General features: G+C 42.6%; 1 protein-coding gene across 3 annotated transcripts in view; it reads right to left on the reverse strand.

Moving 5' to 3' along the window:
• Positions 1–1823: 1823 nt before the first annotated feature.
• Positions 1824–23177, reverse strand: part of klhl5 (kelch-like family member 5) — a 79340-nt gene continuing 57986 nt past the window's right edge. For all 3 annotated transcript variants that reach the window (XM_015345830.2, XM_069191744.1, XM_006629926.3), the window contains 8 exons: positions 21713–21909; positions 16943–17155; positions 12226–12412; positions 11203–11427; positions 9337–9499; positions 7756–7968; positions 7491–7662; positions 1824–3973 (listed from right to left, as the gene is read on the reverse strand). In XM_015345830.2, coding sequence (XP_015201316.2) covers positions 3917–3973; positions 7491–7662; positions 7756–7968; positions 9337–9499; positions 11203–11427; positions 12226–12412; positions 16943–17155; positions 21713–21909 — 1427 coding nt within the window. In that variant the 3' untranslated portion in view covers positions 1824–3916. The remainder of the gene's footprint in view (positions 3974–7490; positions 7663–7755; positions 7969–9336; positions 9500–11202; positions 11428–12225; positions 12413–16942; positions 17156–21712; positions 21910–23177) is intronic.

Consider the following 23177-nt stretch of genomic DNA (forward strand, 5'->3'; position numbering starts at 1 on the left):
GGTCTTAATGCCCCAGTATAGTGACGGGGATGCTATACTATAAACAGGCGCTGTCCTTCAGTTGAGATGTAAGACCGGTCCTGACTCTCTGTGGTCATTAAAAACCCCAGGGTGTTCCTCAAAAAAAGTAGAGCTGTTGTCCTGGCCAAATCTTTCCTTGGCCTTTATTAATTATGGCCAACTAATAATCCCCATCTATTAACAGGCTTCCTCTTCCTTCTAGTCTCCTCCTCACTGGTAGTGTGTGGTGAGCGTTCTGGCGCACTATGGCTGCCGTCACATCATCCAGGTGGGGCTGCACATTGGTGGTGGAGGAGGGAAGTCCCCATTACCTGTAAAGCATTTTAAGTCCACTTTGACACTTTGTGTCCAGAAAAGCGCTATATAAGTGTAAGGAATTATTATGATGTCTTAATCCTTAAAACAAGGATTTTAAATCTCAGGATTATGATCTAGATCTGTGGGCTGAAGCCCTGGTCCAGGAGAATTTCAGGATCTTCTGGTTTTCTTTCCAAATTCAAGATTCATACTACTGAATGGAACCACTCGGGTACTTAATTAGCCAAGATTAACATGATCTCTAGCCAGTGATACTGTAGATTAAGTTTTCAAAACCTGAAGGACTCTCCTGGACCATGACGGGCACCGATATATCCTCATACAGTTACACATGGCTCACATGAAGGAAAGAGACCAAGCCAATCTGTTAAAATAACAGAAACACAGTTAATAAAAATGCACTGGACACACCAGTTTCTTCTTCCAATATTTTAATATAAAAAAGTGCACAGAAAAGCAGATTGAATGGAGAATAAACAAGGCATGCAGTAAACTATTTAAAAAAAATCAAAGTTGCTAAATAATAAAGTCATATATTTAAATAAATATTTTTCCCTTTCGAAAAACAAATATATAAAACATTTCACTTAAATACCACACACAGGGTGAGAACATCACACAGGAGGGCCTGGGACCAGAATGGGGGAGCTGGAAGCTCATGCTTGTCTGTCGGAACTCTGGGGTGACAAAGACAGTGCCCTGTGATTTGTAATATCCTACTCTCCATTAAGGCAACAGAAGGTCAAAACACGGGTTCAAAGCAGTTTGTCACCCCCAACAGATGGACACAAAGGATTCTAGAACAGACATGCACACTTCCAGCAGGAATGCAGTTCACAGGTTTGAATGAAGGAATGTAGGAATCCTGTTTACTTATATCGCAGTCTGGGTGGAGCAATGTTTACAGTGGGGGCTCGTTCATGCCAAGGGCAACAGGGAACTGAAATCTGCTAACATCTGTCCCCCTTGTCCGCCATTGTCGTCTCAGGTTGTTGAGCAGAAGAAATTTCCTTCAGAAATGTACTACTCTTTTGAATGAGAACCCAGGAGTTTCACCCCTTCCTTCCACTGAACCACAGAACACCACAGCTCTACATCAACAGTAAAGAAAAGCCCCCCAAAAATGGCATCTGCATTTGAAGGAACGGAAAAAAAGGAAAGTATTAAGACTTCCTAAAGATAAGTAAAATCTGCAGTATCTGCTTTTTAAAGGCAGTTTAGGTTGCTGCTAATATCCTGTCCCAAGAAACTGTTCTTAACAGATCATGTTCAAAAACTACTGCTGCTGCCTCTTCCAGGCATTGAACTGGAACTACTGTACTGTACAACTTTGACCTGTGGAACTTATCCAGTCAAAGCCTCAGTCCAGCCATGCAGAATGGATCCAATGCAAGTCTACCAACTGTGCACCCACAATGTGGACTATCATATAATATGATATCTTCCATTCAATATAGATAATATTGGTTTATATTACATTAATATTCAGAGGAATACCTTCTTAATTTGACCATTAACACACCCCCATCGTGTAACAATGAAAATACAATTGAAATGAGAAGAAAAATGTAGGCACATACAGTATAGTATAAAAGCAAATCAAGCTTTAAACATCTCCAAATAATTAAAAACATAAAATATTGCCCTATTTGTCCAAGCAATCTATAAACTGTATTACAGACACTTCATTTTATACCAAGTGGGGACAGACTTTATAAGACCACTATCAAAGTTCCAGCTCTGGCCAGCACTCATCACATGCTCAGGATGTTACCCTATAAACAACCTTCTCTCTGTTCTGTTGGAATGTTTCTATTGTTTGGCTAAAAAAAAAATCAGAAAATATTATATAGATTATAATAATTATATAATACAGTACAATACATATATAATATCACATAGATTTTTCTGGAATTTTGAGAAGGAGAACATGAGAATGGGAACATTGAATAATTTTGATTAAAATATCAGAGAATGCAACAGGGTGTTTATTCAACCAAGACCTTTTCCAACCACCTGTTCTTCCACCACCTCCCCCCTCCCGCCCCAGAGTTTGAAATGAAGGCTTTCCCTCCTAAAACTCAGGAGGTATCAGGTGGAGGAATCCACAAGGCTTCATTTTCACACGTGGACTTACGGATCTCTGCTCTGAATTTCTTTGTAGAGACTCCAGATCCCTTCTCTGAAGTGGAAATGTGTTTTTAAAGTCAAAGGGCTGCACTGAGATGGAGCTACAGTCTGCGTTACGCCATTCGCTTCAAAAGTGCATGCAACAAAATCCCACTTAACTGATCAGTGGTGCTGTGAATACTAAGAAGAGAAAAAATACATTCATGAATTTGAAATGATGTACTGCTGAATGTCCTCAAAGTTAGAGTCTCCCTGTCTCAATGTGGGTCACTATTATTTTTTACTGTATGTGACGATTGTTCTCTTATCTAAAACTACAATTTTGTGTCTTGCTCAAATACGGAGTGAAAGTCATAAGACAATACGATAAAGAACTAAACTGCCACTTTAGTCACTCAGATAATTTGAGCAGTCCACTTTTTTTGATCCCGCAATACCAGGAGTTTAATTTAGCATTTTATTATGTGCAAAAACAGGCAATAAGCTTGGAATGGCAGGAAAGGCCTTTGAAAATAGCCCAGATGTTTGCCTACTTTGATGGCTACTTTTAAAAAGATATTTAAAAAATGGAATGTCTAGTAAGGAGACTTAAAGAACAGAAACAAACAGTGATGTCTAATTACCCTGTATGTCTTCAGAAATAGCAATGGATGTCTATCACCAAACAACACACACCCTGTGCTCTTCCTCCACTGCTGCCTGAGCAGTGTGCAGGACAGCCTGTCTCAGGCCTGTACTGTCATTGGTGAAAGAACACTGATGCTCAGTGAGATGCATCCATTACAGCACCAGGGGAAAATGGGAGTATGTGCAGTTCAATCACTGTGCTATTAAATTCAGCTCCGGTAAAATCCCAATTTCTCACTATGTCCCCAAAAATGCAATTTGTAACCTGTCAGGAGGAAGAGAAATGATACATGGTTCTTTTTTCATTTTCTAAAGTGAGAATGTCTTTTGTCTGGATCAGTAACAGAGGGAACATCCCCTCCCCCCACCAGCCTCCGATGCGTTTCAGGAGCAGAAGTATCTTCTAGCACAGTGAGGTCTGTGACGATGGCATAACACGCCTCAGACTCCAACCTTTCTCCATATACTGTTCCCTGTGGTACAATCAACCCTATCCAAAATCAAACTGGGAATCAGCACATTAAACTGGACAAGGGCCAAACTGTAATTTAGAAAGACTGTGAGTTTCAGCCCAGCTGATTAAAAAACTCCACAGAGGCTACATGCTGTACATCATGCTGGGCTGTTATCTAATGATTGACACAGCGCAGTTAAATGAGCAAAGTTTCCAATACACAGCAGAATGGAAATAGATATTAAATTCTTCCTTGGTAGAATCCCTTTTAAGTAGTTCTTTGGGACAGAAGAAAAAAAAAATGCCGCGGATTTTGACAAAGAGAATAAGAACTGTAATGATGTCTGGGGAGAAGGAGACGCTGGGTTATAACTTCACTGCCACAACACAGGCTCCTGCCCTCCCAAGGCACAACGGTGCAACCTGCAAAAGATCACAAGGAATAACCCAGTGAACCAGCTGCCCACACCATCCGGCACACACCTCATGAAAAAGTTTCAGTTCCTGCATGTTAAAAATGTCATTTTCCATGTGTGTGATTAACATGTTCTCTGACAGTTTTGTTGAATGTGTTTTAGAAAAGGGAGATTTCTGGGCAGCACATATGCTCTGCTATTTACTTGGCTACCAAGTATGAAGAGTCCTGTGTTTTTAATCTTCTGTACTATCCGTTGCATGCTATAGTGCTTTGTTGTACTTTCATTATTTATTCTTATTTGTTCAAAAAGAACGGCACAAATATGAATCTCAATTTAAAATATGGCAAATGAACTCCTTTCTCTCTTTGCTCTGGTCTGCATAGAAAGAGAGAGAGAGACAGCATACAACTCCAGGAGAGGCCATGAATGACACAAAGTGATCTGGAGGAGACGTGTTGCTAGGCATTTTACTCAGGACTGACACTGTTATTTTCTTTAAACTAGAACAGCAATTAAAAAAATATACAGTATATGACACAAAATAACACAACATATGACACATACATTGTTTTGTTATTTTTAAATTGAATTCAAGGCATTGACATCTGAACTTTTCTTTTTTCTATTAGGCAGTCAACTGATATTTAAACTTTTCACTCAAAAGCACAGCCTGTCTGTATGTGTCACCGTGTTGAGTATGACATTCCTTCTGAATTGCCACCTTTCAGTTTGGTGGCCTTGACCTGTCTTTTTTTCTGTACAATAATCCTGAATGTAGTAATTCAATATTCAATACTACAGAGTTTACAGGACATTTCCCATTTACCACCCTACCAGCTTTCGACATTGTGACTTTATTAAAAATGCTTCAATCTTGCTCAGTTTATAGCAATATCTATAAAATGTTCTCATGCTGTCCTCTACATTGTTACAATGAAAAGACATTAAACGAGTTTTGTAAAAGAAATATAAACTATTCCAACATACAAATGTGGGAAGACTGCCTATGTCTATGGTGGGTTTGTGGCAATTAACATTTTAATATGTAATTACATTTACACACACATATTCCATTGTTCAAATATGAAAGTCTCTTCTTGAGCAGGGATTGTCAGCCAGAATACATTACACCCCTGCAGGCAGAAAACCTTTTACTCTAACTCTTTATGAAAACTGAAACTTCTAAATAGGACACCTTTTTTTTTTAATGAACATTGACCGATATGAGCCAACCACTCAGATAAACACAAGCACACAGCTAAACACACAGATAAACTCAACCACTAAATGCAGCTGCTAAGAGAATAGATTGAGCTCTGTGGCCTAGTAACTGGTTACCAGTGAGAGGAACTAGGATTCCCCAAACTGGCAGAATGGAGCCATGAAGAGAGTTGCAATTCGTCGACAACAGAGACTCCTGCTACTTAGGGGGTGTCTGTCGGCTCGGGGAGATTTCAGTGAGAGATGCTCTGCTTCTTCGGTCAAGGCTAATTCTCCTGACATGCTGTGTAGAACTTTCAACCTGTCACATTTCTGAAGGGCTCTGCAGGTGGTAATGTCAGAGAAGCCTGTCCACGTGTCTCATTCTTTAGTGAACAGGAACAGGGGCCGTAACTAGACAACTGAATCTTAAAAATATAGAAATTCCTCACCGAGAGGGAAAAAAAGAATGTCGCTAAGCAGACTAAAATAAATAAAAGACTTTCAGTATTACCACAGCAAAATATATTCATGTTCGGAAAGAAAAACGGGGAAACATTTAGGTGATGAAAGGGAAACATGATATATTAAATAAATATTTTAGTTCACTTAGTCGTTTATCACAAAATAGTAACACAAAATGTGCCACTGGCTGAGCAAAAACAAAATTCTAAATTAAATAGCTTTAGTATAGAAGTGGTAGAAGTGGGGTTTTTTGTATTAGAAGTACTTAAACATCTCTCCAGGACCTGATGGCATTTTACCTTGTGTATGTACTGTAAAGAAACGAAAAGGTTAACCAAAGATTGATAGATCACCATATCTTTATTATATCATAGGTAAGGTTATGGGAATGAGAATAATAACCAAACTACTACTACTCCCCACCTCGCAATCTTCGCTCCTCTAATTCTGGTCTCCTATCTGTCCCCCAAGCCCATCTACATTCTATGGGTGACAGGGCCTTGTCCTGTTAAGCCCCAAAGCTCTGGAACTCTCTCCCCAAGGATATCAGAGAGTCACCTTCTCTAAACTCCTTCAAATCCAGACTCAAAACCTTCTTTAGAAGAGCCTTTACTTAACTGGTTCCATTCTTCACCCCTCTGCTTTTCTTAGTAGCACCATCCACGGTCTGCTCTGTATATTGTAATTGTGTTTTATCTTGTGTATTCTTTTAATTTATTGTTGTTGTCATTCTGTAAAGCGCTTTGAGAAGCCACTTTTAAAGGCGCTATATAAAATAAAGTTTTTTATTATTATTATTGTAACTATTGGATCAATCTTTAGAATTCTTCCATGGAACATTCAGTACGGTTTATAAACATATATATATATTCCTGCTTAACTAATTAGACATTTTGAATCCACAGTATTAAGGGCTTAAAAAGAGACATTTGATAAATTTCGATTTTCATAAAGCTTTTTATAGTTTTTCTCATTAAAGATTAATTCGCAGACGGCAGGCATTCAAAGTGATGTATCACTTTGGGTTGACAGCTGGTTAACAGACTAGATAAATAATAGATCTTATTTAATGGCTAATAGATAATATTTAATGTAAACAGGGCAATTATAGTATATTTAGTTAAACGTACAGAATTTAAATCAAGTGATTTTAAAATTTTACAATGGACCAGCAGGACCTCAGCGAGAAAACAGTGCACAATTTTGATCACCCTGATACAAACAGCTATAGCTGCTCTGGAATCAGGATAGAGAAATCAGAAACCAGGTGACCAGGGACTCAACTGGGCTTAAGGGAATGTTGTCCACTGACAGGCTGAACGGACTGAGCCCTTCTCATCTTGAACAGAGACGACTGCAAGCAGCCCTGAATGAAGTATCTGAAATCCTCAAAAGTCACTGACTAAGCCAGTTCAGTGGACTATTTCAGAATGGACTGGGAAACACGAACCGAAGAATAAACTAGAAATTCACGACACATACTGTATTATTAAAAAGGAGAACAGGTGGAGCTTTTCACATAAAAAGCTGTGAGGTCTGGAACAAGCTACTCAGCCGGCGAAGGGGATGCCCTCTACTTCTTTCAAGAAGCAGCTGGCCGAGGTCCAGGGGTCAACTGAATGAGTTATCTGGGCTGAGTGGCCTTTCTCTAGCTTGTAACCTTTCTTACATTTTAATGATGAGCCTGGCCTCAACAAAGGAATTCCGCATTGTGGGTTCCATTAAGAGATATCACCACACTGCCACACTGCTCAAGGATCCAGTTCCTCAGCTAATTCATTGCTGACAAAATCGAATCCGGGCAAAATGTGATGAGGGTGATGAGGATGAAGGGGGGCAGTAAAGCCGGGTCTGACCTGTGTCCACTCATTGGTCTGGGGGTCGTAGGCTTCAACGGCATTCAAATAGACCTGTCCATCGTACCCCCCAACGGCGTACAGGCGATCCCCCATCAGGCACACCCCTACAGCGTCTCTGCTGATGCTCATCGGGGCCACCGCTGTCCACGTGTCTGTCTTAGGGTCATACCTGTCGATGCCCAAACAGCCGGTCGTTAGGCAAACAGCTCAGAGGGGCTCTGCCTCCATCTGGGTACTCTGACCGAGCAGGCCGGCACGTTACCTCTCCACACAGTCTGACAGCCGCGACGTCAGGCTGGAGGCTGGGGCATCGTGGCCCCCGATGGCGTAGAGGAATCCATTCCAGGTGGCAACGCCTACCCCTCCTCTCCTCTTGGCCATCTGCGCGCAGTGGACCCATTTGTTGGTGTGGGGGTCAAAACACTCCACTGACTTCAGGCAGGAGCTGCCATCCCGACCCCCGACTGCATAAAGCCTAAAAATAACGAAAAAGAAAGAGCAAGCTTTAAGGAACGATTGCTTTAAGAATCTTTAAGATTTCCTTGTTTGCCCACAGTGCTCAGGCTGGCTCTGTCCCAGGGTGAGCATCGACTGTAACACTTTAATTGAGAGCGACGTGATGCAATTCCTAACAAATTCCACTGCACACAGGCGTGGTGATGTAGCTTCTGCTGGTGGGAAGTCAGTCACGCCATTACATATTCTAGCCAGTTGTTCATTAAATTAAATTGGTGTGGAGAATTAAATTTTAGTCTGGGGATTAATTTCCATCTTCAGACAAAGAAAAAAAAAACCAAATTGAATTCACCAAGGAGCGTTCTCAATCTGTGATATGGAGACAAATGTACGATGTTTGAGATGAAACAAAGTAAGATTTCCCCTTTTTCCTTTTCTGACAGAACAGATTCTGCTTTCCGCATCATTAAGGGCAACAATTGGATTTTAGAGGTGTTATTACCATTTCAACAATTTAAGACCTGAAAATAAGATTACGCCGGTTCAAACGATGTAAGAACTTGATCAATTAGGTAATGAAGAGCACAGGCAGCAGAGAAAACCACAGAGAAACCTTTGTGAGCACTGGGGTTAGAAGTGCTCATTTAAATTAGTCCAGTGTCATTGATAACCAGGAGCTCTGAAACCAGCCCTGGGTGTGAAATACATACAGTAGTGCTCTCTTTAACCTGGTATAATTTTTGGATTAACTGGAAAAAATTGCCAAAGCTTGTTTAATGACTACAGCACTTTGAAGTACAGTTATCAAAATCATACGGTTTTAAAAGTCCTTAAAATTATTAAATACAATCAGCATTTAATAATATGTCAGTATCGAGATCACCGATGTGAATAGTTTTAGGATGAAAAGCAGTTCTGAAACCAAATAATTTTGGGCTTTCATCTACTTGTGGCTGTGCAGATGCCTCTTCCATCTTAAACTGGAACTGAAGCTCAGGCCTGAGAAAGATCCTGATTGGCTCCTGATCTCCGACCATGTTTAACTTTTCATGGCCACTGTTGTGTATCGCAGCCTCCGTTGCATTTCAGCAACCTTCATTCTTTTCAGTGTAAGACACCTGAATGCAAAGGATGAAATGATCAGCATCAAGATGCTCGAGAATGTAGGTTGGAGCCCAGAGGAGACCACTCAATACATGATGCCTGCTTGGTTGCTTGTAGTTTAAAATCTTTATGAATCAGAAAACCACTCTCTTAGCCCAGGAGACAACAAACAGTTTGGTCTTGATCAGGATGCAGAGGTGACCCAATATCTATGAAATCTGATATAAGATCAGGCGTAAGCTGACAGATGAAAGAGGCAAACTGCAAGACCAGTGTAACTTACTTTCCACTGAGAACGGCGACCCCCACTGTGCTCCTGGGGGTGGACATGCTTGCCACAAAGCTCCACTGCCGCGCCTGGGGGTCCCACCGTTCCACCGTGTTCAGATAACTCCAGCCATCGTGGCCCCCCACAGCATACATGGGGCCCTCCAGCACCGCCACACCTACACGTGAACATCAAGGATTGAGAGTCAGCCCCTGGGGGCCCCTCTTTCATAAAACTATGAAACCAAACTTCTTTCTGAGCACATATGTATATGAAGGCTGGAAACCCCTTTCAGGGTGTCGGTTCTGTGGAGCAGATCCAGTATGTGTTGCTGTTCTTATTGAGCTCAATAAATCTGAATCTGCACAAGACTGTGACCTGCTCCTCTGATGAAGAATATCCCACAACAGTGAGTATTGCATTTAGAGGGTCACTCAGCGCTGTATGGGAGAACTGTCCTGCTCTTCACCACAAGCTTGCTGCAGGATTAGAGCAGTAGTTGGACATTTTGATGTAGTTTGACACTTACTCCTTGTTGACAGGAGGCACATATTTAACTACATAATGAAGAACATTCCCCAAGACCAGCTGCAGTAAAGAATATATAGAAAGAATATCAGTCTCCAGAATATGGACACTCAAATACCTATTGGCATTCTTTGAATACTTTCCCATGTGCCGATACGGTATTTGTCAGTACTGTTTCAACTATGACCATTATAGTTAGAACAGGTTTATAAAGGAGGTCAAAGCAAACAGCCAAGAGCTACAGTTTGCTGTCGGTAGTTTTGAGATTACAGCAGATGCTGTAATCTCTGTTTATGGGGTCTGTTATCATGAATATACAAAGCATGGTGAGTTTTGTTTTACTTCCGTAAGCCCATTGTCCAATACTGTGGTATCAGCTGTAACCAAACCCTTTTAAAAGTACTGTTGCACACAAAGCCTAACTACATATCACGCAGCATTTCAACGGTGGTGCCTGGGGCCAGATTGAGCAGAACATTTCTGAGCCCGGTTCTCGAGATTAGCTATGTAGACGGCGTCGGAAATACTCCAGGGTGGAGCTCTGCGTATTGAGAGAGGACAGGACAGGACAGGACTTCTATCTATCAGGCATCTGACTCATCCACGGTGCGACAGGGAGCGCTACAGGAGGTCATTCTTGTCTTCTGCCATAAGACTGTACAACGCATCCACCTTGCGTCTGGGCAGAGGCAACATTGACAGGGACCTGTTTCTGGACTAAACACATCTACACATCTACTGCTACATCTGTTCTCTTTCTTTTTCTTTTTCTTTTTCCCCGTTTACAACCATTTTTTGTGCAATATATGCCAGGGACCTGTGCAATACATTTATATTTATATCTATGGTTACATCTATATTTATATTCATATGTGTGATACGATTTTCTGTGTACTGTTCTGTTCTAGTTTGTTCTTGTGTGTCCGGACTGTGAGTAACTCTTGTATTGTATTGTATGTATTGTACTATTATTATATAATTCGTTACACTGTGGCTGTGTTGTGTGTGTTAAGCTGCTGTTGCACTGCAATTTCCCTCACAGGATCAATAAAGTATCTATCTGCATGCAGGAGGCTGTGAACACGGCTTGGATTACAAGTCAGTTCCTGCCGGTGAAGAACAAGGCGATACTGCAGCCAGGTGAATGGGATTGCTAGGGGGAAGGTCAAGAAAAGTTCCAGAGCAGCCACTGACTCCCTGAGTGCCTCCCTGAGGAGGTGGCTGAACCTTCTAGTGCTCCTCCCTTCAGCTGAGGTCCTACTGTCAGAGATTGGCAATCCGCCACTTCGGGGCCCCCTCTATTTGACTTGGGTGGCTGCCAGCCTCAGAGAAACCCAAGTCAGGTCTCGTTACCCAGGCCGTGTCTGTGAGTGGACATGGGTGGCATCACGCTCCAGGTCTTGTTCTTTGGGTTGTAGCACTCGACGGTGTTGAGGGTCTTCAGGCCGTCCCTCCCCCCGACCACGTACAGCTTGTCGTCCAGCACGGCCACGCCGAACTGCAGCCGCCTGCCGTTCATGTTGGCCACGTGCGTCCACGTGTTGGTGCGCAGCTCGTACCTCTCGATACTAGTGGCACCTGGAGCGAGGAGGCGAGAGAGGACCCCGTTCAGACATACAAACCCACGACAATAACCTCACCTTCTTTGGCGGTCACGGGCCGGTTCCGGAGGGCGCAATTTGGGGAAATGGTGAGTGAAAGCAGCGAGCGGAGGAGCTGGCAATCAGGTCCGATTTTGATTTCGCGTTCTCGGACGTCCGTCGTGGCTGTGAAGGGCCCCAAAAGAAAAAGCCCACGTGCGTCGCGCTAAAGTATATTCAATCCCTCACTCAGCAAAATGAAAGTTAAACTGGACAGTGCCCAAAGACAAAGGAAATGCCCACAGGAATTACTTAAAGTTGTCTGTGTTCCCTGATGTGGTGACAAGTGAGTAAAATTATTATTTAGAATTATAAACCCTGTAGTAACATCGGGGAGATAAAGACGACACACATATGTCCTTCAAAAAGGTGTGAGTCTCCAGTCATCTGCTTCTTATTCACACCGTGAGCTGGCGCTGGCACTGCGAGAACAAGGGCAACACTGCTAGGCCACAGGGGCTGCTGGTGTGTGGCAGCTCTAGAATCCTATAGCCGACACACAACCAGCCAGTCCTGGAAACCACCTCCCACTCTACTGGCTTGGAAATCCTGACCACAGTTTGCTTTGGACATTCCCAGACTGGAGCCAGGAATCTCCCAGCTACAGGGCTCTACGGAGCTCCGCTCAATCATTTGAACGTCCTCTACTAATCCTATTTACTGTGACAAATGGGGCTTTTGTACATCAGACCAGAGCACATGGCAGTGCGGGGGACCTCAGTGTAAGACACGGGACCTTTGGTGGCGTCCATGCCCCCTACTGCAAACAGCACCCCCACAGTGGACTTCCTGGGCCTGGTCCGCGGGCTCTGCAGCAAGGGCCTGCGCTCAGGCAGCAGGTGGTACTTCATGGCCTCCATGATCAGTCGGTGACATTCGATGTTGTCCCGGAAAAGGGGATTGTTCTCCATGTCGGCCAGGAACTAGGAAAGGAAAAGGAATTCCTGATCACCCAGGGATCAGAGCTCAAAGAACAGCCTATACAAATAAAGGTGCGTCCAACATATTATAATTGCTTAAACTTATATAGAGCTTTTCTGAACATTCCACTCAACCATAGTGCCTATCAATGGGGAGGAGAGCAGAGTAATGAAGCCAATTCATAGATGGGGATTATTAGGAGGCCATGATTGGTAAAGGCCAATGGGAAATTTGGCCAGGACTCTCTTTTCGAGAAAGCCCTGGGATTTCTAATTACCACAGAGAGTCAGGACCTCAGTTTTATGTCTCATCCGAAGGACGGCGCCTATTTACAGTATAGTGTCCCTGTCACTATACTGGGGCATTAGGACCCACATGGACCGCAGGGTGAGCGCCCCCTGCTGGTCCCACTAAGACCTCTTCCAGCAGCAATCTTAGTTTTTCCCAGGAGGTCTCCCATCCAGGTACTGACCAGGCTCACAACTGCTGAGCTTCAGTGGGTTGCCAGTTGTGAGCTGCAGAGTGATATGGCTGCTGGCTACTCTGTAGCTACTATTGCTACTCCTGCAGAACCAAATACTAGTATATTAAGTCAAGACAGGACTGGCTTTACGGCAGTTGTTTATTACACATAAAGCCTCTTGGTGTACTATTATTTTGACTGACAGAGTATTATTAACAGGTAACACAGGTGCTGGCCTTCAATGTACGTATAACACAGGCAACAAAAATGAAATTGTCAAAAATGAGGAATTAATTGAATTCAATTAGAGATGAGGTAATTGAATCACGCACCAGTGTGGTCCTGAAAGGTCTGGTGTTGCAATACCCTGGATTACAGGAAGAGGCTGTTATCCTCATGGCAGTATCTTGCCACATATCCAGCTCTGTCACTTTGGTGGCAGAGAAGATAATTGAAATTCGAAAAATGACGGCAGGTTGGTCAATTAAAACTGTTAAAAAAAATCAGGAAATGCAATGGGACATAATGAAATATTCACTGCACAATGATATTCATTGGAGATATTATTGGTTGTTAAAATCTTCATCAGGTGATCAGAATAAAATCCATTAGGGACTGAGGAGCAGAGTATAATTTAGCATTTCCTTAAAATGCCCTTTTCCCCTCCTGCGAAGAATTAATATGGAAAATTACGTTCATTCTCTTAATATAGTTATGCTTGGTGCTGATTTATTCTCATTTATTTTCCCTCTGAACATCGTGCTGTTACTCTCTGTGTATACTGTATATGTTTTTAATTAGGCACAGTAGTAACAGAGAGGCTGACTAATTGCCTTAATCAGTTCAATTACTACTGACGCAAGTGCAGATTTTTCATTTGCTAATTACTTGACAAATTCCCCCGGATGACTTTGCCACCTGTTTCTCTACAGCATCACATCCATGTGTTCTGCTGGCTGCAGATTCACAGTTCGCTCCTGAACCGAGACACGTGATACAGTAACGTATCACAGACTCTAAACTAGCCTGACTGCTGACGAGAGTGGATAGTTGCCCTTACATTTTAAGTGACCATGTTTAAAAGTGCGAAAAAAGATGAAAAGCACAATGCTGGATTGCGGTTTTGCTTATATCATAAGCGTTCTGTGTGAGTTTTTAATAGTTTCACACTTAAGCAAATTAGCCTTGCATTCCGCAGCCCGGTGAGAGTACGTCTGATGATGGAGAGAGAAACGCACTAATTGAATCATTTTGACTACCGTAGTCTAATGGCGCTGGAGAACATAAGTGAACTGACACTGTAGCTGTTCCATAACCTTTTTAAATTTACATTACCATATATCGTTTGGTGCAAGACGGATATTATCTACTCACTGGACACATGAGCAGCAGGTCAACAGCCTATACATTTGTATTAGGCCGCTTGAGGGAGCTAGGGAATGTTATCAGTGTTGCACAGGCTCTGGTGTTGGTTTTTGTCCATTTGCTTTCAGAGGGTGTAACAGTTCCAGGGCAGAGCAATTCAGTCCTAGAAAAACTGCATTTCATTCCGGGCATCCTTAAAATTGACTGAACTGACCTAACTATTTACTATACTTGGCTGATAAAAGGTGGACCAACTGACTGTGAAAATGCAAATGTTTCCAAAGTCTTTATTTAATGCCCGGCAGACTGGACTGGTCAGCCCTGACTCAGTGGCAGGAGTAGTCATAATACAATTTTAGATAACTAAAAGGAGAAAATGTACAAGGAGACAAACACATGCAAGTGATTCATAGTCAGTAGAAACTCTGAACACACCCATGTTCTGAATAAGATTGCAAAGACACAAGAATGAAATACCAAACAATCCATGACTAAAATAACCGCAACGCTAAAGTCTGCAAGAAGGATGCAGCACTCATTAGCATTACTCTTCATATCTCAATTAATTGAGACATCAGCCTCTCTAGCTGAGTGAGACGGATGTCTGTGTTTATTAAAGAAATCCAGCACAGTCCTTTCTGCAACCTATATTGTGTTACATGTGGACTGAGTCAAAACGAGAACTGAAAAACTAAACTTAAAAGATAAAACCCTTGATCAGAAATCAAAGGCTTCTCTGCAAAGCTGGTGAATCTGTCTGCTCAGAGACGGACTGTCTCCTCCAGCGCAGCGCACTGAGTTACCCAATTTACTTTGGTAACAACCACTAATATTTCAGTAAAGAAAGAATCACCAACGGAAAGAGAGCAATGAATTTCTATTCTGTCCCCTGGCACTTGCTCTGGGCTTAACGTACTTTCAATGGAATTAGAAAAAAACATGAATGTGGATTGTACGGACTTCTTAAACACAGTATACCTAACATCCAGCTGAGTCTTTCAAACTCCAGCAATAATAAAGATTATGACACATTACTGATCCTACTACTTTTGCAACAAATAAAAAAACAACTCCAAATACCTTTCAGAAGCTACTGCATTCAAAAGCTAGAGCTGGATAACTAAATACCCTGTGGTTTTCTCATAAAAGGGTTTCCTTCACCTCCATTTACAGGATTAAAGGATTACTTACTATTGTGCAGACAATAGCTGCAATATCTGATCTTGCCGAGATTCTCAATCCATAATTATCTGCCAAGCTAGCTTTATTTTAGTAAATAGCTTATCTGCCCGAAAGGCAATAGCAAATTGACATTCAACAAGAAATGATTTACATTTTTATTCCCTTTCGGCAGCACGTTCTGCACTCGTGAGCTGACAGCCGCGATCTCGGAATCTAGGAAATGAGAATGTTTTTTTCTCTTCCCCGCTCTACACTTCAATACCTGCGATGTGAACAGCGTGCTCTCTGAGGATTGTCGTGGAGGGGCTGAAAACAATCATTTACATTTAGATAACCTGAGCTAATGCTGCAGGACTTTCCTGTGTGTTTCAGATTGAACAGAATGACTTCAATAAAAAGAAGAAGGGATGCTGCCTGTGAACCTCTGAGGGGTTGTTTTCAGGTGGATAAATGAGCAAGTGGGGAAAGGGCCCATCAGTGTCACTGTTGATTCGGCTATGGAGCTGTGAGGAGATTGAAGCACAGACTATTTAATTATTCAACGTGGAAAGAAATGGGAAAAAAAACCCACATTTTGCTATTTTGCTTATGTTTTTCAAAATAATACTCAAATAAAACAAGCTGGGCAATAGTGACCCACTGTTAAGTAGATTTATATTATCCTTAAGGATGTAGGGTATTGTTTGCCTTGGTCAAGTACAGTACATGTATAGGTTTTAGTGCTGAATTCAGCTACATGAAAATAACTTAGAGGGTGTTACAATGTAAACTGAAGACCACTTGTGAAGCTCTGTATTGAACAATGCTAAATCTTTTAAGACAAGCCAAACTGTTTTAAAATCACATGGTAATCTTTGGCTTGATTGCATCACAACTACGAACCTGAAAACTGATACACAACAAGAACCACACAAGCCAGGTCCAGTCAATCATTTTGAATACCTGCTCGTAAAATTATTCTGAAATCAGCTCTGATGCTTGCGTTAAGAGTGCTGGAACCACAGGCTCCCCACCCCAGATAGGACAATCGGGGTCGTTTGCAGGTTAAGCCCCAGGACTGCCTTGAACCCCTCCATATTGCAGCCAAGAATACAACAGTTGTGATGTGGGTACTGGGCACCTGAACGTCCAATGCCTGGTACACCTTTTGAACGTGGTGGTGAAAATGCTTTGGAAATACGGTCTTCTGCAAAGTGAAAAGAACAGTTCCGATGAGCAGACAAAATGTCTTGAAATCATGACTTCACTGTTCCACCCAGAACGTGTGCTGCACATCATGTCTGCAGCAGACCTGGTTCTTTTCATTCATATGCTACAGGAAGACAGCACGCAAAAACACTATTATACAGCTGATTAAAAGCAGAGCTCAAGTTCATAATCAGCGAACCACTTACAAATGTTAAAATTGGTGATTTCAAGCCTCACTTGATTAAATCAGTTAAATCTTGAATGACTGGCAGGATGTGCCTGTGTCTGATGTACTGACGGGGACACCGTCAGGGTCGTCAGGGTACAAACAGACCTGTGGGGCCAGGAGAGGCAGTCTGATGAAGGCCAGCAGCTTGCTGAGCTCGCCCTGCCTGCACCCGACGTCGTGGTGCACCCAGCTCAGCAAGGCGTTCAGGACCGTCTCCTCGTCGGGGACGTTCATGTCATCAGAGGCCATGAGCTTCAGTACCTCGCCGGCTGGCAGCAGCAGGAACTCCTGGTTCCTGATCACCTCCAGGAAGTGCTCCTGTCAACAGCAACAAAACGGCAAAATCTTTGAGGACCTTGATGGTCTACTGTAGCCAACCCGGTGCTGCCCTGGAGTCAGTGTGATGCAGATTTGTTGTGAGGAGAAGTAGTAGGAACTGCACCGTTGGCCTGGCCAGGAGTGGGCTATTCTCAACCTTTCTGTCATTTTACCACATCATACAGTGGTGACCCTTGTGTTTCCCAGTACAGGTCATGTGGAGCTGCAGGAAGACTGAACCCCACTCTGGTCTTGTACAACCCAGACTCTTTAAAGGCTCTGCCACATTACCCGATTCAAACAGCTAGTATATAGCCCGGTTGTTTACAGAGGACAGAGCTAGTCATGGGACAGATAGTTAGAAGCCCAAAGAGCAACCACTGGATTGACACCAGAACGAAAAGGGAGTATAGAGACTTCCCCCTCTGCTTTTTGGAAAAAGGAAAGAGGCCTCTCCTTCTCTCTTTTTCCCTGTCAAGGCTTCAAGAGGAAAAAGTGAGCCTGGACAGGGGAAAAGGCAGAGGTCAGGATACAGTCTGATGACAAGAGGTACGGAATACTACAACATACAAACGCATAAAGTTCTATATTTATAGGAAGGATCACAGCAGCTGAGAGCCTATCTTGGAATTTTAGGATACAAGTTGAAACTTCACCCTGGAGGGGGTGGTAGTCTATCATCAGACTTGCACACATACACACAAAGGGACCATTTAGAGATACCAAGTAACCTCACCAGCATGACTCTGTAAGGTATAGGCAATGTGGCAAACCATTGAAATCATCCCAGATCCCGGGAACTTGTCATAATACAATTGTGAAAGTTTCCATCTGTATTTTCCTACCAAAACCAAAGTACTTCCTCACTTCCTGGTAAAGCTGAGAGCTAGGCAAATATCACCCCCATCTAAAGCGACACAGCTGGTTTTCACAGAGCCCAGTATGGAAATGTGCCAGCTTGCGGTGGAGATGGGCTACACTGGTAGTCGAGTAACATTATTTTTAGCCTGCGGTCAGAGCAACTCCACTTCTACTGTAATTAGAGATCTAGTTCTGAAAGGAACACAGAAATATAGAGGCCAAAAAGGAGAAACCATTATGCAGCGGCCTGGCACTGGAAAAAAAAAAAAGATGCATCTCATAAAAACAGGCTCTCAAGCACACATCCAGATGTGGAGTGAATCACTAGTGATTCCAATAAACAGGTGAAGCCGGCTTCAGCATCGAATTGTACAGAAATAGTAAAACAGGACTAAATGACCAAAACTATTCGGTATTGAATATGAGTAACAGGAGAAGCTGAGAGTGCAGCTTCTCAAGAAAACCCAGTGATTCAAAGCACAGAGCTGTGTGTGATCTGGACTCTTCATACGGATGTCTCTACTGAAATACAACAAGATTATTCCCCTCGGGCATGTACAGGAACACTCTGCCATAAAGTAAAACACTGCAGCTTTTCTCCACTGATTGCTTCTTCTCTACTCAGCATTCTGGAGTGAAGCAATCACTTTTACTTAGGCATCTCTGTCTTTGTAAAGACTGCTATTGTTATAAATAGAGTTTTGTACAGTCAACAAAGTTCTGAAGTTTTTTTGGAGATACTTCAGAAGGGCGACCTAGTTTGCAGCACTGTTATCAGGAGGATGCAAAGCTAGATCTCAGATGGGGTGTCTCAACCCCAGTTCATCAGCTCTCACTACAAGTGCATTGACTCCTTTGAATGAACCCATCAGATGAAATATAGACATATATTAAAACTCAACAAGCTGTGAATGGTTGTGCTTAATATGTAAAGCATGTTCACCTCCGAGTGGGCATTTACATGCACAGGGATCTTTTCTGCAGGGCGTTGATAGTTTATTGCATGCACATCCTGTAAATGTCTCCTAGTGTGACTGTCATAATGAAAGGGCATTCAATTTAATTCCCTGTTCTTGTGGATGACAGAAGAAATGACCATAGTCCTAACATTTAATGCATGTATCACTCAGCTCTAAGCCAATAACGTTTAAATTTTCTCTGCAGCCAACACATAAACTGTGACCGATGGACAAAAAAATGCTTCACTGTTCGACAACATCTGTCCGCTACTTATCTTTAATTGTGAAGCTCTGTTGTGGCTGCATGGGATCTGACTTGCTTTGTTTATAATCTCGGCTGGCAGTACAGTGTATTAATTCCACGCCAGGCCTCCCCTCAAGCTCTCTAATGGACTCTCTCTGTGACACATAAAGGCTATTACAAGAGCTGTGATTGCACAGATTAGCCAGCGATGGAGGAAATAATTACCGGAGAAAGCCTGTTTGATAGAAAGCTCTAGTGGTATCGGTAATCTCAGGGAGAATGTAGTCCTTTTCATTTCCTTATCAAACAGTCTGCATTCCATGTATAAGCCAACAGCTTGGAGCTGGGCTGTCACTGTCAATCAGACACACACCGTCACAGGCATACTCATGCTTACAGACAGGCGATCTGCATGACAAAAGGCCATATTATTCTGCTTTTGGTCGTCTTAAAGGTGACCAGACAAAACTAGATCCCCATTTTAAACTCATCAATTGAGATACAGTAACAGGATAATACAGTAATGGTAGAGTGCAGGGGGTAAAGAGTGAGGACACACAGTTTAGTGCAAGTGTGTACATTTCTTTTGGACAGCTGTAGCCCTGGAGCTCACTGTGAAATGTCCTATGAACGTGTTTAAACCCTATGCACTCAGGTATCCCTGTTGACTGACTCTCATCCTACAGGCTTTTTATTGTTGCTGGCTTTCCTGGCACCTTTAAAAAATGTGTGACTCAAGAAACCAACCATAAAGAGATACATCTACCTCATTACAACAACAACTAGTTCAATTTCAAGACTTTGTTCTAATAATCGTCTACCACTGTACAGCAGCACAATATTTTTTAGATTTTCCCATGGTATTTACTTTACTTTTTCAATACTCTAGTGCTGGGGCATAAGAGTAAGCTTCTCTAAGCTTTACCGTGGATTAAACCATGACATCACTGACAGCTCATTTCTTGTGCCACTGGGCAGATATTTAAACCTTTTTTTTCCCAGCAGGAGTTAGACTGTGTAGCCACACATTATACAGTACAACAACAATTCTAAACAATTACATTTAATTCCAACTATGATTACAAAGGAAGACAGAGGAAGGGGAAAAGAAATTAATATAACAGCAAAGCTAAAAACAATACAGAAGATCAGAGTATAAAGCATATTCACCTACACACTGGTCAGCAATGGGGTACAGAATTATACACCTGTCCACTAAGCCACAATAAACTACATTTTTTAAACCACTATGATTAAACTATAATACGAATCCTGTTTATCCTTCACCGATTTATACAACGCAGTTATAGTATGTTACAGCTTTATAAACAAGTTAATGGCTTCTGGATTATGGCTTATTAATAATTATACAGAAAAAAACAGTGTCTTTTTATAGACAGTTTCTATGACAACCTAAAGTGAGAACAGAGGCACTGCCTCAGTGAATTATCCATTATTACCACAGTGAAATTGGAGTCCCAGTTGTAACCCAATAAAATCAAACATAATAAAGGAAGTAAAGCCATCCATCTGGCATGACTAATTAATTACAAGGGTTGTATTTTGTTCTTGCCTTCAAATTCAATCACTTCAAACCCACACAAAGTGAGAAGCAGAACATAGATTGAGAAAGAGAATTGAGCTGAGCATCATTGTTCTGTTAAAAAAAAAACTACTTCAAACTATTGGTCCTGTTGTGAGATGAAAATCTTAAACACCCCTGAACTATCGGCGCCGAGGAGATTAGGCTGTCCAACTCCCAAATAAACAAACTTCAAAACCACTAGTTTTGTTGTTTTAGAAAAAGCTTTCTGTCTGACTCTTAGATTCCAGTCCTGTCTATATAAAATCTTTAGCCTGCAAACTTCAGATCCAGATGTTAAGCTCAGATCCACATCTTATACTGGTTTCGGCAAGGTTGCAGTGAAACCCTAAGCCTAATTGGGATAAATAAGTACATTAGCAACAACAACATCTGCAACTCATAGTGTCTTACAGTCACAACTGTAGGCCTCTTCTCTGGCAAAGGCCTTTTTTGCACAAGGACTTGTTTCCCCAGCTAATGGACCTTCAAGTGGAGAACACGACCCTGAAGACACAAATGGAAATTAAGAGCACTGACATTCAGGGCTAAACATCAGGAGGCACTTGTAACACGTAAGGAGTCATGGATTCCCCCAAAGAACTACACATCCATGCATATTGAAACACGGCGTCCTTAAATAAATAAATTAGCCCCCAGCGCGCCAGCAAAAGATCACTTAACCAAAGCATGTAAACTGAATTAGAGAGTTAGGAAATCACAGAAGGTTCCACTCTCATTCCAACAGCTGTTTAATGAATCTGACCTTTTAGATAACCAAAAGTGGTGCCTTCTAGGTTTTGCAAAGTGCTTCTCGGAAATGAGCCCTTCAGAGTCTTTTTTTCCCATCACTAGACAGTTTGTGCAGGAGTGCCCGCGGGAGGCTGGAAGGTGCCCTAGCAGGTGCCCACCATGGTGTAGTTGTGCGCCACCCGGTGCAGGTCGGTGCAGCCCTGGGCATCGGCGAAGGAGCGGATTCCCAGGCAGTTGGAGGGGTGGAGCTGCTTCATGAGGAAGCGACAGCAGGCCTCCACCACGGGGGACAGCTGCAGCAGGCAGGCTGTGGACAGCAGGCTCTCGATGGTCTCCTCTCGCAGCTCCAGACGACCTGCGGAAAGGGCACAGACTTGTATAGACTTCACAAATGGGTCACAAGTGGCTGTGCGTCACACGGGCTTCACAATGTACCACACTGACAGTGTAGAACACAACACACAGGCCTCACAGTTAACCAAACTAACAGCGGACCACATAACACAGACAGGCGTCACAGTTAACCAAACTAACAGCGGACCACATAACACAGACAGGCGTCACAGTGACAGTGTGTCACACAAAGCACATGTGTCACAATGTACCACACTGACAGTGTATAACACAACACACAGGCCTCACAGTTAACCAAACTAACAGCGGACCACATAACACACACAGGCGTCACAGTGACAGTGTGTCACACAAAGCACATGTGTCACAATGTACCACACTGACAGTGTATAACACAACACACAGGCCTCACAGTTAACCAAACTAACAGCGGACCACATAACACACACAGGCGTCACAGTGACAGTGTGTCACACAAAGCACATGTGTCACAATGTACCACACTGACAGTGTATAACACAACACACAGGCCTCACAGTTAACCAAACTAACAGCGGACCACATAACACACACAGGCGTCACAGTGACAGTGTGTCACACAAAGCACATGTGTCACAATGTACCACACTGACAATGTGTAACACAACACACACAGGCGTCATAATGTCCCAATGTCCCACACTGACAGTGTGTCACACAAAGCACAGGCGTTACAATGTAGCACTCTCACAGTGCATAAAAAAATGCACGGGTGTCACCGCACTGGCAGTGTGGAACAACACACACAAGGCGTCACAATGTTCATCAGTGACAGTGTGTCACACAACACACAAGTGTCACAATGTACCACAGTGACAGTATTTCAAACATCCACGTGCCAGAATGAGCTCAGTTACCAGTCCGCCACTAGAACACACAGCAGTCAGGTAAGTCAAATGAATGAGCAATGGCAGCAGCATGATTGGCATGTTTTTCACCCAAAATGTATGAGGTTTTCTTTTCTGTTGCTGCTTTATTTAATTCACCTCGACAGTATAATACCTCAAAGCTGTGCTGCAAATGCGCAATGCGAGGTGAAGGCAAGAGAAGTCATGTGACCTTATTATCCAATCACATTCCCAGAAAGACCCTATTGATCTGTGAATCAAAGTCTGAGCCATAGAGAGCAGAAAAAACACTTTGGAAGTCTATGTGTACAGTCTGATAGACAGAAGCCAGATGAAAAACATCATACATTTAACCATGTCAACATGATATCATATCTTGCCA

Source organism: Lepisosteus oculatus, chromosome 1, assembly GCF_040954835.1.
Source record: "Lepisosteus oculatus isolate fLepOcu1 chromosome 1, fLepOcu1.hap2, whole genome shotgun sequence".
In the NCBI taxonomy this organism is placed as follows: Eukaryota; Metazoa; Chordata; class Actinopteri; order Semionotiformes; family Lepisosteidae; genus Lepisosteus; species Lepisosteus oculatus.